The following is a 21,697-nucleotide window of genomic DNA, read 5'->3' on the forward strand; positions in this document are numbered from 1 at the left end:
TGTGATATGGAGCATGACGCACACCGACCTATCTAACACGCGAGTTTGATATCAATGGCTACAAATGTTTATTAGTTGAGCTTTTCATTTGATCTCTAAAACCGTAATCTCACCACCCAAGAAAAAGAAAACTTTGTCCCCATTGACAGTTGATCTTACCCCTAATGAAGAGGGTTTCAACCATGGAACCAACGAAGCATCCTTCATACGTAAAAACGCATATACGCATATAAGGGTGTTAAAATTGTTTAGCGCGCTATAATTGCAATGCCTATGTGAGATGAACTTGCCCCACTTATCTTCGTCTCCCTTTTGCGTTCTTTCGCGCAGCATTTGGAGAAAGCGACCAGTTCTGTGCACCCGCTCGGACGAGTGGCCACACCAGAAGAAATCGCTCGTTGCATCGCCTTCTTGGCGTCCGACGACGCCAGTTTCATCACGGGGGTCACGATGCCAGTTGACGGGGGCGTGCTCCTCACGTCTTCCGTCTCGGGTCCCGCCCCGTCGGCGGCGGCCAAAAAGGCTCCCTAAGAAGCCAAGCACGTAGCCTTGCTTGGCGATACTGGTGGTACTACAAGACGCTCGAAAAATAAGAGCGGAGTTGCAGAAAACTCTCTTTCCGGAGAAACTCACCATACAATATTTGACTACATTTTTTAGAGACCTCGCACTCTTCGAAGGAGTATGTTTGCTTTCTCGACAGAGCATACGTTCGTTCAGATTAGGTCAAAGCGTAGTGAACAGGGAGCGCAAAATTACTCCAAAATGTCGTTCATTGTTATAGAGAGGCAGTTTCTACAGCACTAAAGTGGATACCGGTGTTCCATTAATTCTCGCAACCCAGGATAAAAGACAGAATTATGTTGCAGGTAGTCTATGCTCTGTTACCTTGGCTATATGGTTTCGGTGCTTTCTTATAAATAAAGGCTTGCTTTTCTCTTATGTTTGTCCTCTTATAAAACCAAGCTTTCTTAAGCTATCCCGCAATTTGGCACGGTTGCTGCCACTTGGTCTGTATACCTCCCCGCATACTTATGTGGATATATATACAAGCGTTGTAGGTGCGCCGCATACAAGGCCAGTTCGCGTACCTATATATCATGGAATTTATACCGACAAAGCAATGCTACTGAGCCCACCTCTCTTCTGTATAATAAAAACAAAGTCATAGTTTCTCCCGAAAGGCGAAGCATCAATTGCGGAAGCAAATTACTATACAAATGTACAAATTATCAAGGATGTTAGTTTTATCGACCCTACAAAGATTTCTTCACATTCGCTAACTAAATTAGGAAGCATGATGTGACGCGCGCACACGCACACATTTCATTACGAGTGTGCCTTCAATATTAATGGAACACGTCATTTATTCGGATATAGCCAAGTTTCTAACCTCTGTTGACTTCTTTCACCCGCAGCAGCATGGATTTCAAGAAAGTATATCCTGTGAGACCCAGCTTGCCTTATTTATTCATGACATCTCAAGCATCGGTCACAATATTCCCATAGATGCCTTGTTCCTGTACTTCGAGAAAGCCTTTGACAAGGTGCCAGACAAGCGGCTATTCCGTCAGCTCTCTCACCTAAATCTTAACCCCTCTGTCTTCGACTGTCGGTGTGACTTCCTCACAAACAGGAAACAGTTTCTCTGTACTAATGGGCATGCTTCCTTGTTAGCACCTGTTATATCCAGTGTTTCTCAAGGCACCATCCTCGAACCATAACTTTTTCTTATTTTCATCAATGACCTACCTAGTAACATCTCCTCCTGTATTCGCCTATCCGCAGACGATTGTGTCATCTACCATCATATCCATAGTTTCCATGATAACATTTCCCTGCAAAATGATTTACAAATGGTTAAAACTGGCGTAAAACTTGTTTAACGTCTTTAAATGTCAAAAAGTTTAAAAGATCTCCTTCCACCACCGAGCTTCCTACGAAGCGCATTAGTACGTCGTTTCTGGCTCCGAGTTATCTTCAGCGTCATCGTATAAGTACATGGGCATCACCGTATCTCATAATCTCATCTGGTAGCATCATATAGCAAGTATAACAAAGGAAGCTAACCGCGTCCTCGGCTATGTCCAGCGTAACCTTAAGTTCACCCCTTCTCACGTAAAACTGCTAACGTACCAAACATTTGTTCGTCCCGAGCTGGAATACGCACGCGCAATTTGGGACCCGCTTCAGATAGCCTACAAAAAGCTCTTGAATCCATCCAGAACCGCGCTATTAGATTTGTTTTCTCAGATTATCCTTACTATGCTAGCGTTACTGAACTAAAACATAGAGTTAGGCCCAAACAATGAAACGTTCCTTTCCTTCGAGCGCTTCCTAACCTTACGTGAGGCCTCCTTACAGCGAAGGACCGATGGAGGAAGCAAGCATACTCTGAAAGCTCCCTTCACCCGTCCTCACGTAAGGAGCGGTTGCCGCCATGCCTGGGTTCGAGATTATCTCTTAAAAGCTTTAGGCGAACACCAGAACACCCCTATTCAATAAAAAAGGTTGTATCGTCGCACAATCTCTAAGTTGATGAGCTAATATAGAGAAGCGTGGACGCTATTTTTTTGTTTTGTTTACTAAATCTAAAGAAGCAGTGCATTACAGTGCGAAACTTGATGTGCTCCAGCAACGCTGGCACGCCGGCGTCGTGCAACGCCTAGCAACGCTTCCATGCCGCACGCGTGACTGAAACGAACGTGCCTGGCAAAACGTACCGTGCTCGCGCTTCTCCGAAGGTGGGCGACAGCACGCACGCGCAAGCAAACGTCACGTGGTTAAGCAGTGAGGCGAAGTGCTCGTTCAGGGCCAGGAGCGGCGTAAGGACGCATGAAGGTAGCTTGGCCCAAACAATAAAACGTTCCTTTTAGGGGTGTGCGAATATTGAAATTTTCGATTACGAATCGAATACGAATAAGGCGAAGAACTCTCTTCGAATATCGAATCGAATATCGAATACATGTGTAGTATTAAAAAATTGCAAGAGAGGTAACAGTAGCTTTATTACCCTTTTAAAAATAACATTGCATTTTACAAGGTTGCTTCAAATTAAAGAGGTACTCAATTATAGATAATGGACTCAGGTAATGCCCTCAGTCAGGTAAAACGCTTGTTACAGATTGTCGTGAAGGAAAATTACCTGCTCAATATGGCCAGAAAGTAAACGCTCTCTATGCACTGTCACATTTCTACCGGTAGAAAAGACTCTTTCACTAGGAACTGAAGTGGCAGGGATCGCTAAGTACTTCCGGGCGAGTGCACTTAAAAGCGGGTACCTGAAGCGGCCAATGGACTGCCACCACTCACAAGGATTCATGCCCCTTTCCAGAAGAGGCTTTTGCGCGTAGTCTGTAACTTCCCTCTCAGGGACAGATGCCAAATGTGTCTTCTCTTTGTTCATCACTAGATCGTCAAAAGCATTCCATACACTCGATGCCACCAGTGGACACGAAGTCGACGCTGGCACGGCGGTGTCCCCACGGTGTTCCACGACGGCTTCCTGGAGCTCCCTTGTCACAAGGTTTTTCAGCCAGATCATCTGACCAGATGCCTGATGAACTGTGGCCATAAAGCGCGGATCAAGAAACATGCCTAGGCTGGCCACTTCATCAAATTTCCACTCCGCACAAAGAGCCTTGATACATTTTGAATCAATGTTAGCAAACCCTGAGTTGCCTTTGCAACCTTCAAGGCAATGGGGCATTCCAAAAATAATTGGAATTATAAAGCTTGGTAAAAAAGAAACCGAAACTGATCATGTCTCAAATGCCTGAAGCAGATAGACTGAAACAGAGCATACAGATAATGGCAACTCAGGGTTGCAAAGGCAACCCTGAGTTGCCTTTGCAACCTTCAAGGCAATGGGGCATTCCAAAATAATTGGAATTATAAAGCTTGGTGAAAAAGAAACCGAAACTGATCATGTCTCAAATGCCTGAAGCAGATAGACTGAAACAGAGCATACAGATAATGAGCGGATCATGCGAAGTTCTCAGTTAATAAACATGTTCTTAGGAGAATGCGGAGCAAGCATACAATTGGTTAATTGCTCAATTATTCGCAGTCTATCCGAATATTCGCCGTTTCCACCGTTATTCGGCCGTCCTCGGATATTCGTGAATTTCCGAACATGCATTTCTCGAATCGAATACGCTTCGAATATGGAAAATATTCGATTCGTATTCGAAATTCCGAATATTCGAACACCCCTAGTTCCTTTCCTTCGAGCGCTTCCTAACCTTACGTGAGGCCTCCTTACAGCGAAGGACCGATGGAGGAAGCAAGCGTACTCTGAAAGCTCCCTTCACCCGTCCTCACCTAAGGAGCGGTTGCCGCGTGCCTGGGTTCGAGATTATCTCTTCAAATCTTTCCGCGAACACCATTATTCTATTAAAAAATGTTGTATCGTTGCACAATCTTTAAATTGAATAGCTAATATAGAGAAGCGTGGACGCTTTCTTCTAGTTTCGTTTACTAAAGTTAAAAAAAAGTTGCGCATTACAGTGCAAAACTTGATGTGCTCCAGCAACGCTGGCACGCCGGCGTCTTGCAACGCCTAGCAACGCCTAGCAATGCTTGCATGCCGCACGCGTGACTGAAACGAACATGCCTGGCAAGACGTACCGTGCTCGCGCTTCTCCGCAGGTGGGCGACAGTGCGCATGCGCAAGCGAATGCCACGTGGTTAAGCAGTGAGGTGAAGCGCTCGTTCAGGGCCAGGAGCGGCGTAAGGACGCATGAAGGTAGCTTTGGAGCTACCTTATGCTGAGGAAGCACCAAGGAAGCCTTCACCGAGGGCCCCTCAGTAAGGAAGCTTTCAGAGTGACATAAGGTAGCCTCACCCCAATGAAGGCTTCCTTAGTGAGGTAAGGAAGATTTCATTGTTTGGCTTCTTATGCTGAGGAAGTACCAAGGAAGCACCAAGGAAGCCTTCACCGAGGGCGCCTCAGTAAGGAACCTTTCAGAGTGACATAAGGTGGCCTCACTGCAATGAAGGCTTCCTTACTGAGGTAAGGAAGATTTCATTGTCTGGCCCATAATCTTCCCAGTCTTGAGTCACGCCGAAAAATAGCGCGCCTGTCCCTCTACCATTTACCACTCGCCTCTTGCTCGCTCGATTATCATACCTGCTCATCGCCTTTCGCTCCGCAACAGTCATTCTAAAGCTGTGTATCCACCACCTGCGCGCACCACTGCGCATCTGAACTTATTTTTTATTCGAACAGCGAATTACTGGAATCATCTGCCCACCAACGCTGCGCTCCAATCCTAGCCACTTCAAGTCATTCATCGAAGACCTGACGCAAATGTAATACCCATCCCTCATGTAAAACCCCGCACCAGGCGTGTTCGTGGTATAAATAAATAAATAAATAAATAAATAAATAAATGGGATTCGGCTGTCGGGACGCTGACATGATGAAGAGCAGCAGCAGTGACGAGCCCTTCGCGCTGCATGTCGCTTCAAACCGAACTGGGCCCACGAGGCCACAGCGAACACGAAGCCATCAGCTATAGCGGGTTGCCTATCATTTGCTCGCACCGCAGATTACCTCCAAGATAGCGCGCGCTCGGCCGCCCTCACCCGGGCCATGAGCATCCGCGGCCAGCCGGAGTAGAAGCGTGCTAACCTTCCCCCACTTTCCCTGCTGGTACGCACAGACTGCCTCGCTGGCCTCGCTCCCTCCGTAGCGCGCGCGGCAACACAGCAAGGATTCCCCCCTCCTCCCTTGCGTGCGCAAGATAGCTCTCTATAGATAGCTCTCTATCAGCAGGATTATCGGAACAGTCTTGCCTTACATTGTCCTCTCTCCATCGAGACATCAATAATTGTTGTTGTGTCTTATGTATGTAAAAGAAACGAACATTCGGGGACTTCAAATGGTGAGTCCTCGAACCGAATAACAGCGACTATTCGAATCGATTTGTATTCAAAATTTCGAATGTTCATTCACCCCTAATTCAATGGCTTCTTACATCTTTCTGAACTTCTATTTTGCTATCCTATTCTTTTTCAACTGGGTAGGTGCCACTTGACGCTTGCATTCTCATTAGTAACGCAAGATTCCAGAAAATACGCTCACAAAGAAGTAATCAGACAATATTAATACAAGCTCCAGCAACGAACCGGCCCGACTTTCCACCTTGATAGCCGCCGGAGGCTCCGTTTTGCATTGCACAGAATTTCGGTCGACGATGTTGGGCCAGTGAGCTCACCGGCATATGTTCTGCGTATTAAAACAATACACCGTTATATAAAATGTGGATATGCAATGTTGATTGAGAGGTACATCTGAAGCATTCAGACCTCCTAATAAATTAGCTCATGTTGTACAACTGCTTCATCGATTTTCTCAAATCTCTCATATATATATATATATATATATATATATATATATATATATATATATATATATATATATATGTTCATTCTTGGCCAATACCCCAGATTGCGCAGGTGCCACTGTGAAATAAAAGATATCGAATCCTCAAGGGTATTTAAATATTTGTCGTCTTCCTGTGCATACACGTCTCATTACTATCTTTTGTTGTTGTTGTTGTTTCCCCGACAAGCTTCAAAGATCACCTTCGTCTTCGTCACATGGCCGCGTCAATCAATGTTTTGATCTGTACATGCGCCTGACTTAGAGCTTTCATTTCGGAATATTTTGCGAGCAATGTACTGCATCGACATAATCATTGCATGAGGTCAAACTTGTGACTTTTGTAGCGCAGAAGCGTAAACAGTGCAGCAGAATGAGCGTTGAATAGGATGAAAATAAATACAGTTGTACACACAACATTCAGTAAATTGAGTAGCATATATTTAATCGCTTAATTAAAGCTTCAATTCACATGGCTCCCGCTATGTCATCCAAATATGCTATTACATTTTACACACATAGCTCTTATAGCGTAATTGTATCTCCATTCGAGCCGTCGTCGATGTTAGTAACATCGCGTTAATGAACAGGAAGTACGGCGCCAGGGCATGTCTCTAAATAGTACCAAGCTCAACGAGAATAACGAATTCCGCAACGCGCCGCATGGCATTATAAGATTAATTTTTCTAGCATACAGCCTTTTTTTTTTTTGCAAGGAAGGTGTCATTACCACTATACGTGGGGAACGATGTCCATAGCATCCGCTCCGAAAGTCGGTGAAAATTTACTAAGAAAGCCATTGCAGCAGTGAGTTACGGCACAGTGATGCATTGCAAAATAATGTCGAGCTTCTGAAGTTGAAACTTGGCGAAAATAAGGTGTGTCTGAAACATGCAGAAAAAGTTAGGTAAAAGCCTTAAAGCAGAGCATGCCAAACTTCAAGTGCATTTATCGGATTTCTCTTGCAGTCGTTTGTTTTTGTAAAATTTGTATGCATAATGTCAATGCTAAGAAATCATTACACTTTGAGCAAATTCATTCCTTCTCGGTGAAAGCCATCCTGCACCCGCAGTTATATATCAGACTCAGTTTGAAACTTGGCCCGAATTCCGCGGGAACCGATGGAAACGGGCAACAGGGCGGCGATACATAGGATATGCGGGTCTCCAACTCATTAGACCAGTTAGTCTTACAGAAGCGAGGCCCCTCGAGTATTCTGTGACAGTCACGTCATCGAGGCAAGTAATCTCGCGCTGTGATGCTTCCATTATTCTTTTACGAAACCAGCAAAGAGCAAGCTGAAAAAAAGCAGATGAGGTTCCCCATGAAGATTTTAGCGCCTCGCTAACTAACTCTGTAGTGTACGTCCACGTCTGGTGCACAGGATCTCGACGAGCACATTGTGATAGAAAGCATATATATCGTCTGCACCATCTGCATCTGCGCCGAGCGGTCCTTGAACTGGCGCTCCGAGACTGCCAGGCTCCCAAAAGGAGGCTGCTTCGGCCACACTCTCGTATAAGTGATTACATCATACAAGCCTTGGAGGACGATAAAGGGACTTGCAAAAGCCTTATCTCATTTCTTTCTTCAATTAGAAATGAAGCATGAAAATCTCACGAAAGACATGTCGCATGTTACTGACACAAAAGTAAACATATGTCGGCAGTCTATGAACTTCACCAAATCGAAATTTGCAAAATTCAATGGTGCTCTTTTGTGTCCCGAAAATGCGCAGTGGGTTATGACGGAGACACTTTCAAAAAATGTAACGAAATTCCTAAAAGATGTAGCTGAGGCTAAGCGCGAGAACCAACTCACCAAAATAAAGAAAAACATAAGGTATGTTCATGACTCGAAAAAGAAAACGAAAAAACGCATTGACATTTGCAACTACACTCGCAAGATCAACGTGGCATCCCTTCGAAGACCGCTGAAAATCTTGCGGCAACTGTTTCGATGGGGGCAAAATGCGAAAACACCCGTGTGCTTAGATTTCGGTGCACGTTAAAGACCCCCAGGTGGTCGAAATTTCCGGAGCCTTCCACTACGGCGTGCCACATAATCAGAAAGTGGTTTTGGCACGTAAAACCCCATAATTTAATCTTTAAGCTCTCTCTGGATAAGCAGAAATAACAGTGGAATCGTTAAAAGTCAACGACGAGGTTGTATTTGAGGAAAAAAGATAGCGTAAAAGAGAACCAGATGAAAAAGGAACTGGTGCTGACAAATTTCCACTGCAAGAAATCTGAAGAGAAATTTTTTAAGTACAAAGTCACGACGAGGTACCCGTTAGGTTGGTTTATGAACTAGGACCAAAAGGTAAGGAAACTCTGTTGAAAGCCGCAGAAAAAACCTTCAAAAATCGACAGATACCAGACAGTTGGCGAAAAAGCAGAATGAAGTTAATTTATAAGAGTAACAGTGGAAAATATTGAATTGACTAATATAGACCGTTGACCATTACATCGGTAATATTGAGATATACAGATATACTGAAGCACAGTCCTAGACCAGAGATCTCCGACTGGCAGATATCTATCAAGGCTTGAAGGTACCGTGCACACTGTGCCACCACCGCTAGGTCACCCGCAAAAGCCAAGGCCGGCAGTTTGTTGTTCTCGTCTATCACCGAGGCGGTGTAGCTGAGGCGGAAGACGAGGCCTGAGTTCAAAAGCTTTCTCTCAGTGCTGGAGACATAAACGATGTACAGCAGTGGCAACAGCGGGCAACCTTGACGAAGACTCCCGACCACTCTGACAGGCTCGGACTCAACAGCCACAAAGTGCGCCGTGGCGCTGTTCCCCGTATACAAACGTAGGACTATTGACAACAACGCGTCCTGCAGACCCAAAGCGGCAAGGCAGTCAAACAAAGGTGCATGCGGTACATTGTCGTATGCCTTATCAATGTAGAGGAAGCAGCATAGCAGAGACCGTCCCTCGCACCTAGGAATTTCCGCGCATTGAGTGAGGATAAAGATGTTCTCCAGTCGGCGACCCGAACGAAAGCCGTTCTGTAATTCAGTCAGCACGTGCTTAGTTAGCCTCTGCCCAGGCACAGACCCAGTCCTTCAGCCCTCGGACGAACAACTAGTAAAGAACGCTTGTGACCCTGATCGGTCGGTAGCTTTGGAGAAACTGTCTTTTTTTCCTTGCTTGGGGATAAACGTTATGCGGCCCTACTGCAAGTCCAATGGGATCTGTGTGCCTCGAAGGATGCCAGTCAACTGAGCAGCAAGTTGTTCCAGTGCATTAGGCCCCAGGCTCTTCACTAAACGTGCTCGCATACCACCTGGTCCAGCAGATGTGCGTGCGCTAAGATGCACCAGACCCCGATCCACCATCCGATTGCTCGACCTCGCAATGTAGCTCTGTCGACCCACAACTGCTAGCGAGTGGAGGAGCTGCAGGCAGTGAGTTCTCAGAGTCCCCATATTTAACATTCTGCACACCAGGGGCGCCATACATAAGGGTCACGGGCTGAGTGAGGCGCCCTTTGAGATCTGTGATTGGCTGGCCGGTCACCACATTCTTGAGCTGTACAGGTATATGCGACACCTTTTCTCTCCTTTCGAGTGACCTCACATATAGCCAAAACTTATGGGCTTCCGGCTTGCCCTCCTCTCGTAAAGCCTGCATGAGCTGCAGATTATGTCGGGCGACCTTGGATTGCGCCAACGCTTGCACCTTTTGTTTGAGATACAGCTATTGCACCCACGTAACTGTGGAAGCGTCTGTATCCACCATTTTGATGGCTTTGCGGTGCTCCCAATTAGCCTTGCGTCTTGTCTGCCATGTCTCCTCAACCTCACCGTCCGACCATGGATTTGTCATCGCACGTGTTGACCGTATGTAAAGAACCGTGTGGCCCTGCATAACAGACGAGAGGGCAGACACATATTCCTCACAGGTAGTGGCCCGTAGCCTTTTTTTCACTGGCCTCAAAGTTCGTGGCGACCGCCTCGATGGCCCGGCTTGGCAAGTATAGGCAGGATTTCCACTGTCTTTTGCTGTTAGGGTCATATCAGCCTCAGTGACTAAAGTCGAGCCTTAGCCGATTGTGGTCATTACTGCGGCTACACGTGCCTTCCTCCTCCATCATGCACCTATTCAGACAGATTCCAAGCTGGGGTGAGAGAAGGGCATAGTCGATGGTTGTGCTACTGCCACGAGCACACCATGTGAACTGTCCTTCACAGTGTGGTTCAAGATTTGCAGTCACAAGGTCTAAATAATTCACTAACCTTAGAAGGAGCTTGCCATTTGCATCAGTACGGCCACATAGTTCACTCAGATGGCCGTTTAAGTAGCCAATAATGACGAGCTCCTTGCCTCCCCGCAGCCTTCGTGCGTCGTTGCTGACACACTCCATAAGCTGCACATTTTCTTCATCGAGACCTTACACTGACAGGTACACAACACACACTGCAGTGCTCACGCCAGACAGTTTCCCAATTACCCTAAGGTGGTCTCTGCAGTCCTCCTCCAGGTGTTGCCACTGAAGCCCGCGACGTCACAACAAACCAACCCCTCCCTCTTTGCGACTTTGTGTAGATCTGTTCGGGCCCACCTAGCCCCACACTAACTGTATTGGGGGCTCTTCAAGGTTCCTAAGGTGTGTTTCTGCCACTGCGTAGACAGAAAGCTTTTCTAACTGAAAGTACCATATAATTCCACCCCTTTTACTCCCGACGAGCCCCGTTGAGGTTTAAGAACCCCAATCTGAAACATTGCGACTTCGAAAGGGGTTTCTTTTTGCGGGTGTGTTGCCTGACCGGCCCTGTGGCCCTTTGTACGTTGTTGCTAGACTGTATCACCCTGTATTGCCGTGACATTTACGTAGGGAGCTGTGCGATAGCTACAAAGCGTGTTGTCTGGCGCTTGCCATCTGGGTCTGGTACCACTGCTGGTCCATGTGTTGGCACACTAGGTCGCCAACCATGCGGGTCATGTCGAATTTCACATTGGGCGGCGGCATTGCACGAGATGGAGGAAGTGACTGAGGCGTTGCCGAAGGTGGCATGTGGGATACTGGCTGAGGCAGCATGGCCTGGTCTGTCGGGCACACCATCGACGGGCTCAGGGAGGGTTGCGCCAAGGAAGCAGCTTGCACTGGTCTGTACCGGCTGAGCAGCTAAATCCAACGCATCGGCACCGGTGGTTGACACTGGGAAGCACAGGAAACTGTGGCCGCACCTCGACTGATTTGGCCCCTTTGTTCCGGCGTAGGAAGAGCAAGTCGCGTCTTCAAGTCGCGAGCAAGTCGCGTGCTGAGAGAACTCTGTTACAGGCTTGAGGTAACCAATCTGGGAGCCTGTGGGTAGAGGCACTGTGACGCTGTGACGGGCACTTTCCCAGTTGGATAATTTCTTCTCTTGGGGTGGCTAGGTTGGGAGCTGCGCTCTCTTCTTCCCCAAGTCCTAAAGAATGGCGAGCTGCTTTCCTGATGTAACCGGCAATTTGATGTGCTGTGTGGGCAAGGTAGTGACCTCCGTCCCGCGCGAAATGTCCCTCTCCTTCCTGCACTCGTGTGTTGTCCAGGAACTTTGCACTGGCAGAGGCACACAGCTTGATAATTTGCGAGTTCAGCATGACTGCTCGCGCTTGTACCTCCTTGCCCCGCGTGGACACCCCCCGGTAGAGAGCAAACAAAGAGCGCTGGTGCGTACGCGGTCCCAATTTCTTGGATAGCTGCAGAAACATCGGATTGGGCTTCCTTAAGCACATCATGCCGTGCCTAGTGCAGGGGTAATAAAGGGGGTGGGGGTGGTATTAGTTAATTGGCCGTGGTGGCGAAGCAGCAACCAGTGCGCATACTTGACTGTAGCGTGTCTCGTAGAGGAGGCCTTCACGCTCACCTTATTCCCCAGTAGACGTCGAAGTGCCGCCGTCACTCGGGTAACATTGCCGTTGCCCAGCAGCAATTCCTCACGGGGTGCGTCCGCCTGGGTAGGGTCCTTGCGATGCTTGCAGCTGTCGTTCTGCCTGACATCACTGCTGTCATCAGTTGTGACCGGTAGGGGACGTCTTGTTCGTGGCCAGTTAACCGCGTGTCGAATTAGTGACGTCTTCCTGTGAAGACAGGCTCACTTGTGACTCACACACGGAGAAAACTCATCCCCTTCATTGTCTCGACATCCGTAGATGTATATTTTGATTCCAATTGCACTTGGGTGTCTTTGGTATGCGGTTGAGGACCATTCTCCGCTTGTTTCGCCGAACTAGACGTTGTGCCTTCGATACATCTTGGCGTGTCAGCTTGCGTTCTAGGGGTTTCCTCCAAGGAACAAACGGGCGTTTCCCGCCCTTGCATGTCTTTACTTGGGTTCGACGTCTCCGCATCATTCTGCAGGGGCTGCTCCGCAATCCCCGGAACTTCGGCTCGCACCAGCTGCAGCGTATCGCGCAGTGCCGCCATCTCAGTTTCTGCGCCGTACAATTTCTCCAGTAGGTTTCCCACCCCTACTCTGAGCCTGGTCACTTCCGGTTCCGCAGCCTGTACGCTCCCAAGTAGGCTGTCCGTCCGAATGCACGGCTTGCACATGAAATCCTCTGCCGCGTTCGCTGCTTCAACATCTTCGAAAGTTGTTTAATCGAAGTAAAGCCACTTATCGCACCTGTCGTAGCGCACCAGTGACTCATCCGCTGGCTGCCTCCCTCTGTGATGCTTCGCCATAGCGTTTGGAGCAGTTTGAAATTCGCGGCGCCATACCAACGCCACCTCGCGCTGGGTGGGTGGATGGATGTATATTCTAGTACACTATAATGGATGCATAGAGTTTCCATGGAGTTTCCTAGGAAACTCTATGGATGGTTGTATGGATGGATGGATGGACGTATGGACGGATGGACGGACGGATGGACAGACGGACGGACGGACGGAAGGATGGATGGATGGATGTTATGAGCGTCCCCTGTAGAACGCGACGATGGCTTGCGTCACCAAGCTCTTGCTATTATACTGCCTAATTTCCCTACCTAAGTTAAAATAGAAAAAAAGAAAAAAAAACTTTATGAACTCTCACAACCAACTTTTCTGACCCCCTATCGCGAACTTTGCTTTTGTAGCTCTCCTTTTTTTTGTCGCTTCCCTACTTCCACCAGTCTTCCAATCGCCTCTACTAACCTCTATCGCGGACATGTTTACTTTTTCAGTGCTCTCGCTGAAACCAAGGGCTTCAAGGAGGCCAATTGTGCCTATATCGACCGCTGGACAGACGTCTTCACATTCTAATAAAGCATGCTCCCTCGTTTCCCTAGCTTTAGCGCAGCAAGCACATGCTTCTTCTTCCTTCTTATATCTCGCTTTATATAGGTGCGTGTTCTAAGGCATCCCGATCTCGCTTCGAAAAGTAATGAGCTTCCCTTTGAGTTATCATAAATTGTTTCTTTGCTGATTTCGTTTTTTCCTCTTCAGTAGTTACTCATGACAGGTACCTTTTCCATTGCCGCCACCCATGAGATTATTTCAGCCTGTCTTACATTCCGCTTATCGTTCTTTGTAGCTGTGTTGTCAACCCTACAGGCCGCATACTTGCTGGCAAGCTTCCTAGTTGTTTTTCTCCACTGTGAGTCAATGTTTTTCCTGTGCAGATACTTCAGCACTCTCCCAGCCATTTACTTTCTTCCAGATCCCTCCGTATTTCTTCATAATAATTTTTACTGTGAGATTCCCTCACTTCAAAACTGGTCCAGCCCATATCACCCTGCACAGCTTCGTTTGTAGCCCTCCCGCGAGCGCCCAATGCGAGGCGTCCCCGACCTCTGGTTCCCGTCGAGTCCTGATTGTAGACCTGATTTAAAGCAAACAACCGCATTTCCAAAAGTAAGTCCTGGAACCATTACACCTTTCCACATACCTCGGAGCACCTCGTACCTATTGTATCCCCATAGCGTTGTGTGCTTCATTGTGGCTGCATTTCTCTTCCCCTTCACTGTTATTGTTTTTTCCTGTGTTTCCATATATCTATTGTTTTCATTTATTCATGTACCAACGTATTTATATTCTGCTACCCGAGGTATTTCCTGGCCCTGTATCGCCACCGTCTGTTGACTATTTTCAATGAATACCATATAACACCTGATTTTCTGACAGTAAATTTTAAACCTAAATTGTTGCCTTCCTGTCCACAGATATTAACCATACTTTGCAAATCACTTTGCTTGTTAGCTAGCAGAACAATGTAATCCGCATAAAATAAACCCGGAAGCTGCGGCTCTACTGCTGTACCCGCCTGTTTGTATGAGAGATTAAAATCGATATTACTTCCTTCTAGCGTTCTCTCCATCCTCACCATGTACATCATAAACAGCAGTGGGGATAAATGGCACCCCTGCCTCAATCCCTTGTTAATATGAACTTTCTCCTCGCTCCTCATCCCTTCCCCATTCAACGCAAACGGTATTTTCTGGGTAAATCTCTCTCAAAAGCTGTAGACAATCGTCACTCATGCCTTCCTCTTCTAGAATATACCACAAAACGTCGCGTTCAGCGTTGTCATAGGCTCTTGTAATGTCTAAAAAGGCCACATATAACGGTCTGCTTTCTACTTTTAATTATTCAATACTCTGAGTAAGAACAAGTAAGTTATCATTTAAACGCCTACGTATTCTGAAGCCATTCTGAAGCGCTAACAATGGAATGGTGCGCCGTCTGGTGTGCAATATGTCGGCGCGTCTGGCTCTGAAAAAGCCAAATGAAGAAAGGCTTATCCGCTTAGAGTGGGTGCCTAACAAGTGGGGGTGTGTGCATGTGTGTGCTGCAGCCGGTGGGAACCACGCTCACAAGGGCGCTTCTTGGCGTGCTCTTTCTGTGTAGCCATGAAAGCTGAAGACGTAAAGCTTTCGGGCGGCAAGCCCAGCAGTGTCGTGCTTGCGGACATACAGGCTGTGAATGCGCTAAGTGCTGAGCAATTCTCTCACCTCGTCGAAGCTACCTGCCGCACGTCTACGGTGTCAGCGCCGTCGTCGAGTGGCGACGTGAGTTTTCTCCAACATTCATTTATCTTAAAAGCAGGTGCAGATTATCGTTGATTCTGCCGCTGTGTTGTCGCATGTGCACAGTACATTTGATAGTATGCCTTGTGAGATGAGGACGATGCCCGTTTGAGCTAACACCGTGTCTTTGTGACGTATTATCAATCCACTGCTTTCATAAGAGAATTTTCACTTCCTGACGTTAACTTTTTGTTTAATTTCTTCTCTTGTCTTGCTTCGCCATGAAGATGCTTCAATGTAGCCGATAATTTGTCGTGATATAGTATATCATACCCTTAGGCATTACCACAGAAATTTCGGGCGCATTGGGCTGTTGTGTACTGTAGATTATGCCACTCTATGCACCGTGCCGTGCTGTCTGCGACACTCATTGTTGTCAGCATGTATTCTAACCTTCACTGCAAAAGAATAAAATAGAATAATAGTAATAAATAGTTGCTATGATAAATTAAATTGCGGCTGTCACTAGCTAGCCTGTTACGAAGCAGCCGTATCGGGGCAAAATTTTAGAAATTACAGTGCAAACGACAGTCAAGTACCGCTTGATTATACGCGCGTTTTCATTTGTAAATATTATCGAAGCTTCATTGATTTCATAACTACCTTATGAGCTCGCTCGTTTTGAAAAATGGGGCTGCATATGAAGTCTACATATTAACAATTTCCTTGATGCAAGAACTTTACCCGTGTGATTTCGGGAATTTCTGAAAATGATGCTGCATAAGATCTAATGACTGCAACCTGTCGCTATGACCGAATTGCTGGAAAAAGTTTACTCATGTTAACCACTGTTTTTTCTCTCACACACCTGTTTGCATTGTCCATCTTCTTTCCCATCCAAAACTTCGAATTCTCTTCTCATGCATGAGAGCCAATGGGAACTTGGACATTATTTGAAAACCATTACCAAGTTCCTTATATGCCTGTAAGCTTTGTAACTGCTTTCAATGCCAAGGAAGACTGCAAGGCATATTTGTTTTTTTTTGTAAATCATAATAGCTCGGTTACAAAGTCTAAAACAAATAAGGGATCACATGATGTGAAGGCCTGCAACGATAAGTCTGACAAAATCATACATTTTAGTATTATGTTGCTAGTAAAGTGGCAGAATGTCACCTTCTGAACGCATGTTCATACATGCACAAATGTGCAGAATCTTTTGAAACTGTTTACTGGATAGTATGGTTATATTGGCATACTTGTTTCCCACCTTGTCCAATCATTAGTATTGAGTATATTAACAAAAACCTTCTACATTCCAATCACTCCATGATCAAGCATGAAAATAGTGCTAGCAGTTCTACTGCATATTAATCAAATGACACACCCCAGCATATTAAATTCAGTTCTCTTCATTCCTACATTTCGTATACGAAATAAATAAGCTAAACAGAAACAAAAGGCTTGTCATGTGGCCGCTTGAAGGGGTCCCTGTATCCTTACGGGAAAATGTTGGCAGATATGTGATCAAGTTTACATATGTACAAATAGAACATGACTTTAACTGAAATCCAGAATGAGCATCAAAACCAAAAGATACATTCGTACAAAAGGCAATGTTGACACCAACTACTTTGCTTTTATGATTGACTGTTGGGCCAGTTGGTAATGGGCTATAAATATTATGTTGAGGGGAAAAAGTTCCAGGGAAAGAAGAGGTATGATAGATTCTCAAACCTTTTTGTCCTGTCCGCTTTCCTTCTCTTCTTTCTTTCACATTTTTTCCTCTCTCTGCAGTGGCCACATTGGCTGACTTACTTCTGCACAGGAACACATCTCTGCACCCCCCCCCCTTCCCACCCCCAAGAAGAACTTATGGCAGATCCAATGCTGTTGTTGCAAGCTATGTAGGAAAGTGGGGCATTTTTGTCTAATTTAACTGCTTTGTATCAAAAGAGACATGATATATTTTATTTCAGAGTTGAATGATCGTTAATACATTCTGCCTTAAAGGGACCAACATCCACCTGAATTGCATCCCTCATTGCATTGTGGTGCACCTGAGCATTTTTTTAACCACTGTTTCTAACCACTTTTGTACGCGCATGAGTTTATGAGTGAGTACCCCGAGTTCTGTGGTCTCCCTGTGAGATAGAATATGCCATCAACTAGTGTTTCACCATAAATAGGTGCATAACTTGCAAAGAAACTTCTTTGAATCGATTGAATCGAATAGACATTAATAATAGCACTATTATCATATCCTGCCACTGAGCTTGGCTTGGCTAAAAAAAATGCCTTGACATGTGTATGGCCAAAGCAGTTGGACAATAAACCACAAAAGCATGTAGCCATTATTGTAGAAATATTTCAACATTTCAGAAAAACATGAAGCGCAAGAACATTGACTTGACAAACAAAATATGCTTTCCCAAACTAGAGCCACACTTGTCTGCTTTGGACCAATGCTGATGCATAATTAATCACACTCACCTGTCAGCATGTTTACAGCGTATGACTACATCCTCACTGCAGATCAAAACGTTCTCACCAAAAATGTTTCATGGCGTTAAGCACATTACCACTGTGTGACTGGACACTCTGACCAGTAAGCTTTCGATTGCACTAAAAAAAAATGGGCATCATAAAAATTCGTTGTCAGACCCTTTAGTGGCAAAAACAAATCAGCTCAAGCATTACTGAACAAAACCATTTTACATCAGTTTAAAAATATAAAATATATAGAAGTAATTTAGTTTTGACCACTTCGGGATATCTGTTGATGAACCGTATTCATGCCAAGGACGAGTCTCACTCATCTTGATGTTTCCTCCAAAATATGTGAGAGAAGAGTTGCTCGTCAAGAGATTTCCTTTGTTCTCCCGAGTACCACGGACAAGTGGAAGTCATTTCATATTGGTGCCAATGCTGCACTATTAAATGGCACCAGCTTCCCAGAAAACTAATTTTCTGGGGGTATACTTGGCAGTAACAAAGCGGGCGTTGGGCTACCCTGGATTTTAAAAGTGGCAGCACAGAGTGACGTAGCTGCAGCAACAATGGCCTTTCCAGTGATCTAATTGTGTTTTTGGATGTTTATTCACATCAAGTAAACAATTAGACCTGGAAAGTTCCAGTAGTCATGTTCTGAGCTTCAACTTAGTAACTACTAAATTGCACGAGAGATTAAAAATCTCTGGCGACCTCTCTCGCATGGATGCGGCTTGACAAAAACGCTTTGCTGCAGGTGCTATTGCGATTTTTTTTCTACACTGCACCAGGAATAATGCATCTCATGGAGAGTAACAAAAGTATGCTTGACTTCTATACCAAGAAATATTGCGCTTCATGTGCAGTGTTTCTGTTGCCTTGCTTATCTGCAACTCATAAAGATGAAAAAATATTAGTGACAGTAAAAGATATAAATTGACAGAAAATAAGAAATGACGTGCTGATATTGCAATAATGTAAGCTAAATGAAATGAATCGGTCATGAAAAATTTTCGGGAAATTGTGCTTATAATAAAAAAGGTTGGTAGGGAAAGGGTTGAACAGATAATCACGGAGGTGGCTCAGAGTAGAGGTAGAGCATCGAGTTCTTGTACTTAAAATCCTCAGTTTGGATGCTCATCCAAGTTGCTGCATTTTTAGGCTTGAAATGCCACCTGAATCTACTAAAGAAAAAAGAACTGCTATGCTAGTCCAGGCACAACTAAGTTGGAAAGGCCCACTGAGCTTCAGAAGAACACTTCAACAGAGCAGGAATTGGCCTTCCTGGTGCCGTACATGGCCATTACTTGTGACTCTTTCTATTGACTGTTACTGTCACTTTCCACCTGATGACCCCACAGCCACCCAAAGAGAATAAACATGCCGTTGGCGCACTCTGAAAGCATCAATATGATGCCTGCCACCCTTCTTTGCCTGCTGTCCCATGCCTGGGCCGCTCCAAGTGCCATGTGCTTGGAGAGCCAGGCACCATAGTTCACTAAAGGCACTTGACTGTCAACTTTCTACTGCAGCCTTCATGGCCCCACCTCATCGCTGGCTCTACAGGCCTAATGATACGTAGGAACACGTATGAGTATGGCACAGGCCTAACAGCTCCCACCTGCAATAGCAATGCTCAAGGTTGGACAACACGTAAGTCCTGCAAGTGCATGAGCCAGCGTACTCCTTCTACCAGCACATCGTCTGCACCCCCTGGAAAACTAATATACCTGCCATCACAAGGCTTGTTCCTTATTGAAATTCCACCCTGTAAGCTTAAGTGCTCACTTGGCTAACTTCCCAATTAGACAACACAGAAGTTTGCATTGTCCTCAGTCGTATTTTGCCCGAGAGTATCATCACACTTTTCACCTGCTATACGCCTTCTGTAAACTCAAAGCTTCTGGCATTGGATCCTTTCACCATCCCAAACTTTCAACAAGCTGCCCAAGTCTACCAAGCCCTTCCACTAGGGGTGTGCGAATATTCGAAATTTCGAATACGAATCGAATATTTTCTTTATTAGAAGCGTATTCGATTCGAGGAATGCATATTCGGAAATTTCCGAATATTCGAGGACGGCCGAATAATGGTAGAAACGGCGAATATTCGGACAGACTGTGAATAATTGAGCAATTAACGAATTATATGCTTGCTACGCATTCTCCTAAGAACATGTTTGTTCACAAAGAACTTCGCATAATCCGCTCATTATCTGTAGGCTCTGTTGCAGCCTATCTGCATAACGCCCGTGAGACATGATCAGTATCGGTTTCTTTTTTACCAAGTTCTATTCCAGGACTTTTTCATAACGATATATGACGTAATTTCGTGTGTATATATATATATATATATATATATATATATATATATATATATATATATATATATAATGTTTTACATATGTATATATGTAAAATAGGAGGTTATGGAATGCTTTTGACGATCTAATGACAGGGAGAAGACACATTCGACATCTGGCCCTCAGAAGGAAATTGCAGCCTATGCGAAAAAGCCTCTTCTGGAAAGGGCCAAGGATCCTTGCGAGTGGTAGCAGTCCATTGGCCGCGTCAAGTAGCCGCTTTTAAGTGTACTCGTCCAGAAGTACTTGGCCATCCCTGCCACCTTCCTAGTGAAAGAAGCTTTTCTATCGGTGGAAATGTTGTCACAATCCATAGAGGGCGCTTACTTTCTGAACATGTTAAGCAGTTAATTTTCCTTTACAATAACCTGTAACAAGGACATTACCTGACTGAGCGCATTACCTGACATTACCTGAGTGCATTACCTATAATGAGTGCCTCTTTAACCTGAAGCAGCCTTGTAAAATGCAATAAAATTCTTAAAAGGGTAATAAAGCTATTGTAACCTCGTTTTGAACTTTTTAATTCTACACACATATTCGATATTCGATTCGATATTCGAAGACTGTTTTTTGCCTTATTCGTATTCGATTCGTATTCGAAAATTTCAATATTCGCACACCCCTACCTTCCACCCAACACCTGCCCAGGAGTCGTGCATCTTATTGCATCGTAAACTTTCTCAGCTGAACTCACAGCAACCTTCTAGGATCTCGCCTTAAGTACCTTCACTGCTCTCATGACGGGCTTGATGCACACCATCCTTTTCACATTTTCTGGATCCCACATTCCACTATGGGTGAACTATCAGGGCGTGATGGTGCACTGTGCCCCACACAAGCCTCGTGCACAGTTCTAATGTCTGCTGTGTCCTTGGTCACCATACGTATATTTATCCTAATATTGCAGTTCTAAAATGCCTCCCATGTGGACTCGCACTCACTTCGCCTGACCAACCTCATGACACAGGTGGCCCCCTTTGTGGTAGGGACCACTAAGCTGGAGATCTTTGCTGCAAAATCCAAGCAGCCATGAACCACGCCCTCCATCAAGCGGAGTATGCACACCACCTACCATGCCTCCATCAAAGATGCCAACTATGTGGAATAGCCATCAGTTTGGCAACAATCTATGCCCCTGCCTACCCAGCTTACACTGGCGGTATCCATCACCAACTCCTCTGTCCCCGCTGTAACACTTCACTGAACCAAAAATATCAGCCCCACGAGGAGCCACAGTGCACCCCATATCCCCTCCAAAATTCCCCACTGCTTGCACAGTGGACCAAGAAGCCAGGTTGCCTCTATCTCACAGGCTGCAGCAGAATTCCCCTCTCGGGCAAGTCAACCAGGCAGTCATTCTTTAGATTTCCCTGCCCCTCACCCCATCATGCAGCCAACGGTCCCAGAATCCCCATGAAGCAAAATGTGACTACCGTAGAAGAGTTAACTGCTGGGATAGTTGGTGATCTTGCATACTGAAAAAATTTTGCGCAAGAAAACAACACACCCAAAAAA

At 45.6% G+C, this 21,697-nt stretch overlaps 3 protein-coding genes across 4 annotated transcripts in view; 2 read left to right on the forward strand and 1 right to left on the reverse strand.

Moving 5' to 3' along the window:
* The window catches only part of LOC135900936 (uncharacterized oxidoreductase YxbG-like), a 40,046-nt gene extending 39,438 nt beyond the window's left edge, over window positions 1–608 (forward strand). The window contains exon 8 of the mRNA XM_065430543.2: window positions 331–608. Within this exon, the coding sequence (XP_065286615.2) occupies window positions 331–531 (201 nt within the window). The 3' untranslated portion in view covers window positions 532–608. The remainder of the gene's footprint in view (window positions 1–330) is intronic.
* Window positions 1–21,697, reverse strand: part of LOC135900994 (meso-2,3-butanediol dehydrogenase-like) — a 387,488-nt gene that overhangs the window by 356,247 nt on the left and 9,544 nt on the right. The window lies entirely within an intron of this gene.
* LOC135900937 (COMM domain-containing protein 7-like) overlaps window positions 15,101–21,697 on the forward strand; it is a 34,328-nt gene continuing 27,731 nt past the window's right edge. The window contains exon 1 of one of the 2 annotated variants that reach the window (XM_065430544.1): window positions 15,101–15,369. In XM_065430544.1, coding sequence (XP_065286616.1) covers window positions 15,211–15,369 — 159 coding nt within the window. In that variant the 5' untranslated portion in view covers window positions 15,101–15,210. The remainder of the gene's footprint in view (window positions 15,370–21,697) is intronic. The other variant, XM_065430545.1, reaches the window with a different exon arrangement.

The sequence above is a fragment of the Dermacentor albipictus genome, chromosome 2 (genome assembly GCF_038994185.2).
Source record: "Dermacentor albipictus isolate Rhodes 1998 colony chromosome 2, USDA_Dalb.pri_finalv2, whole genome shotgun sequence".
Lineage (NCBI taxonomy): Eukaryota > Metazoa > Arthropoda > Arachnida > Ixodida > Ixodidae > Dermacentor > Dermacentor albipictus.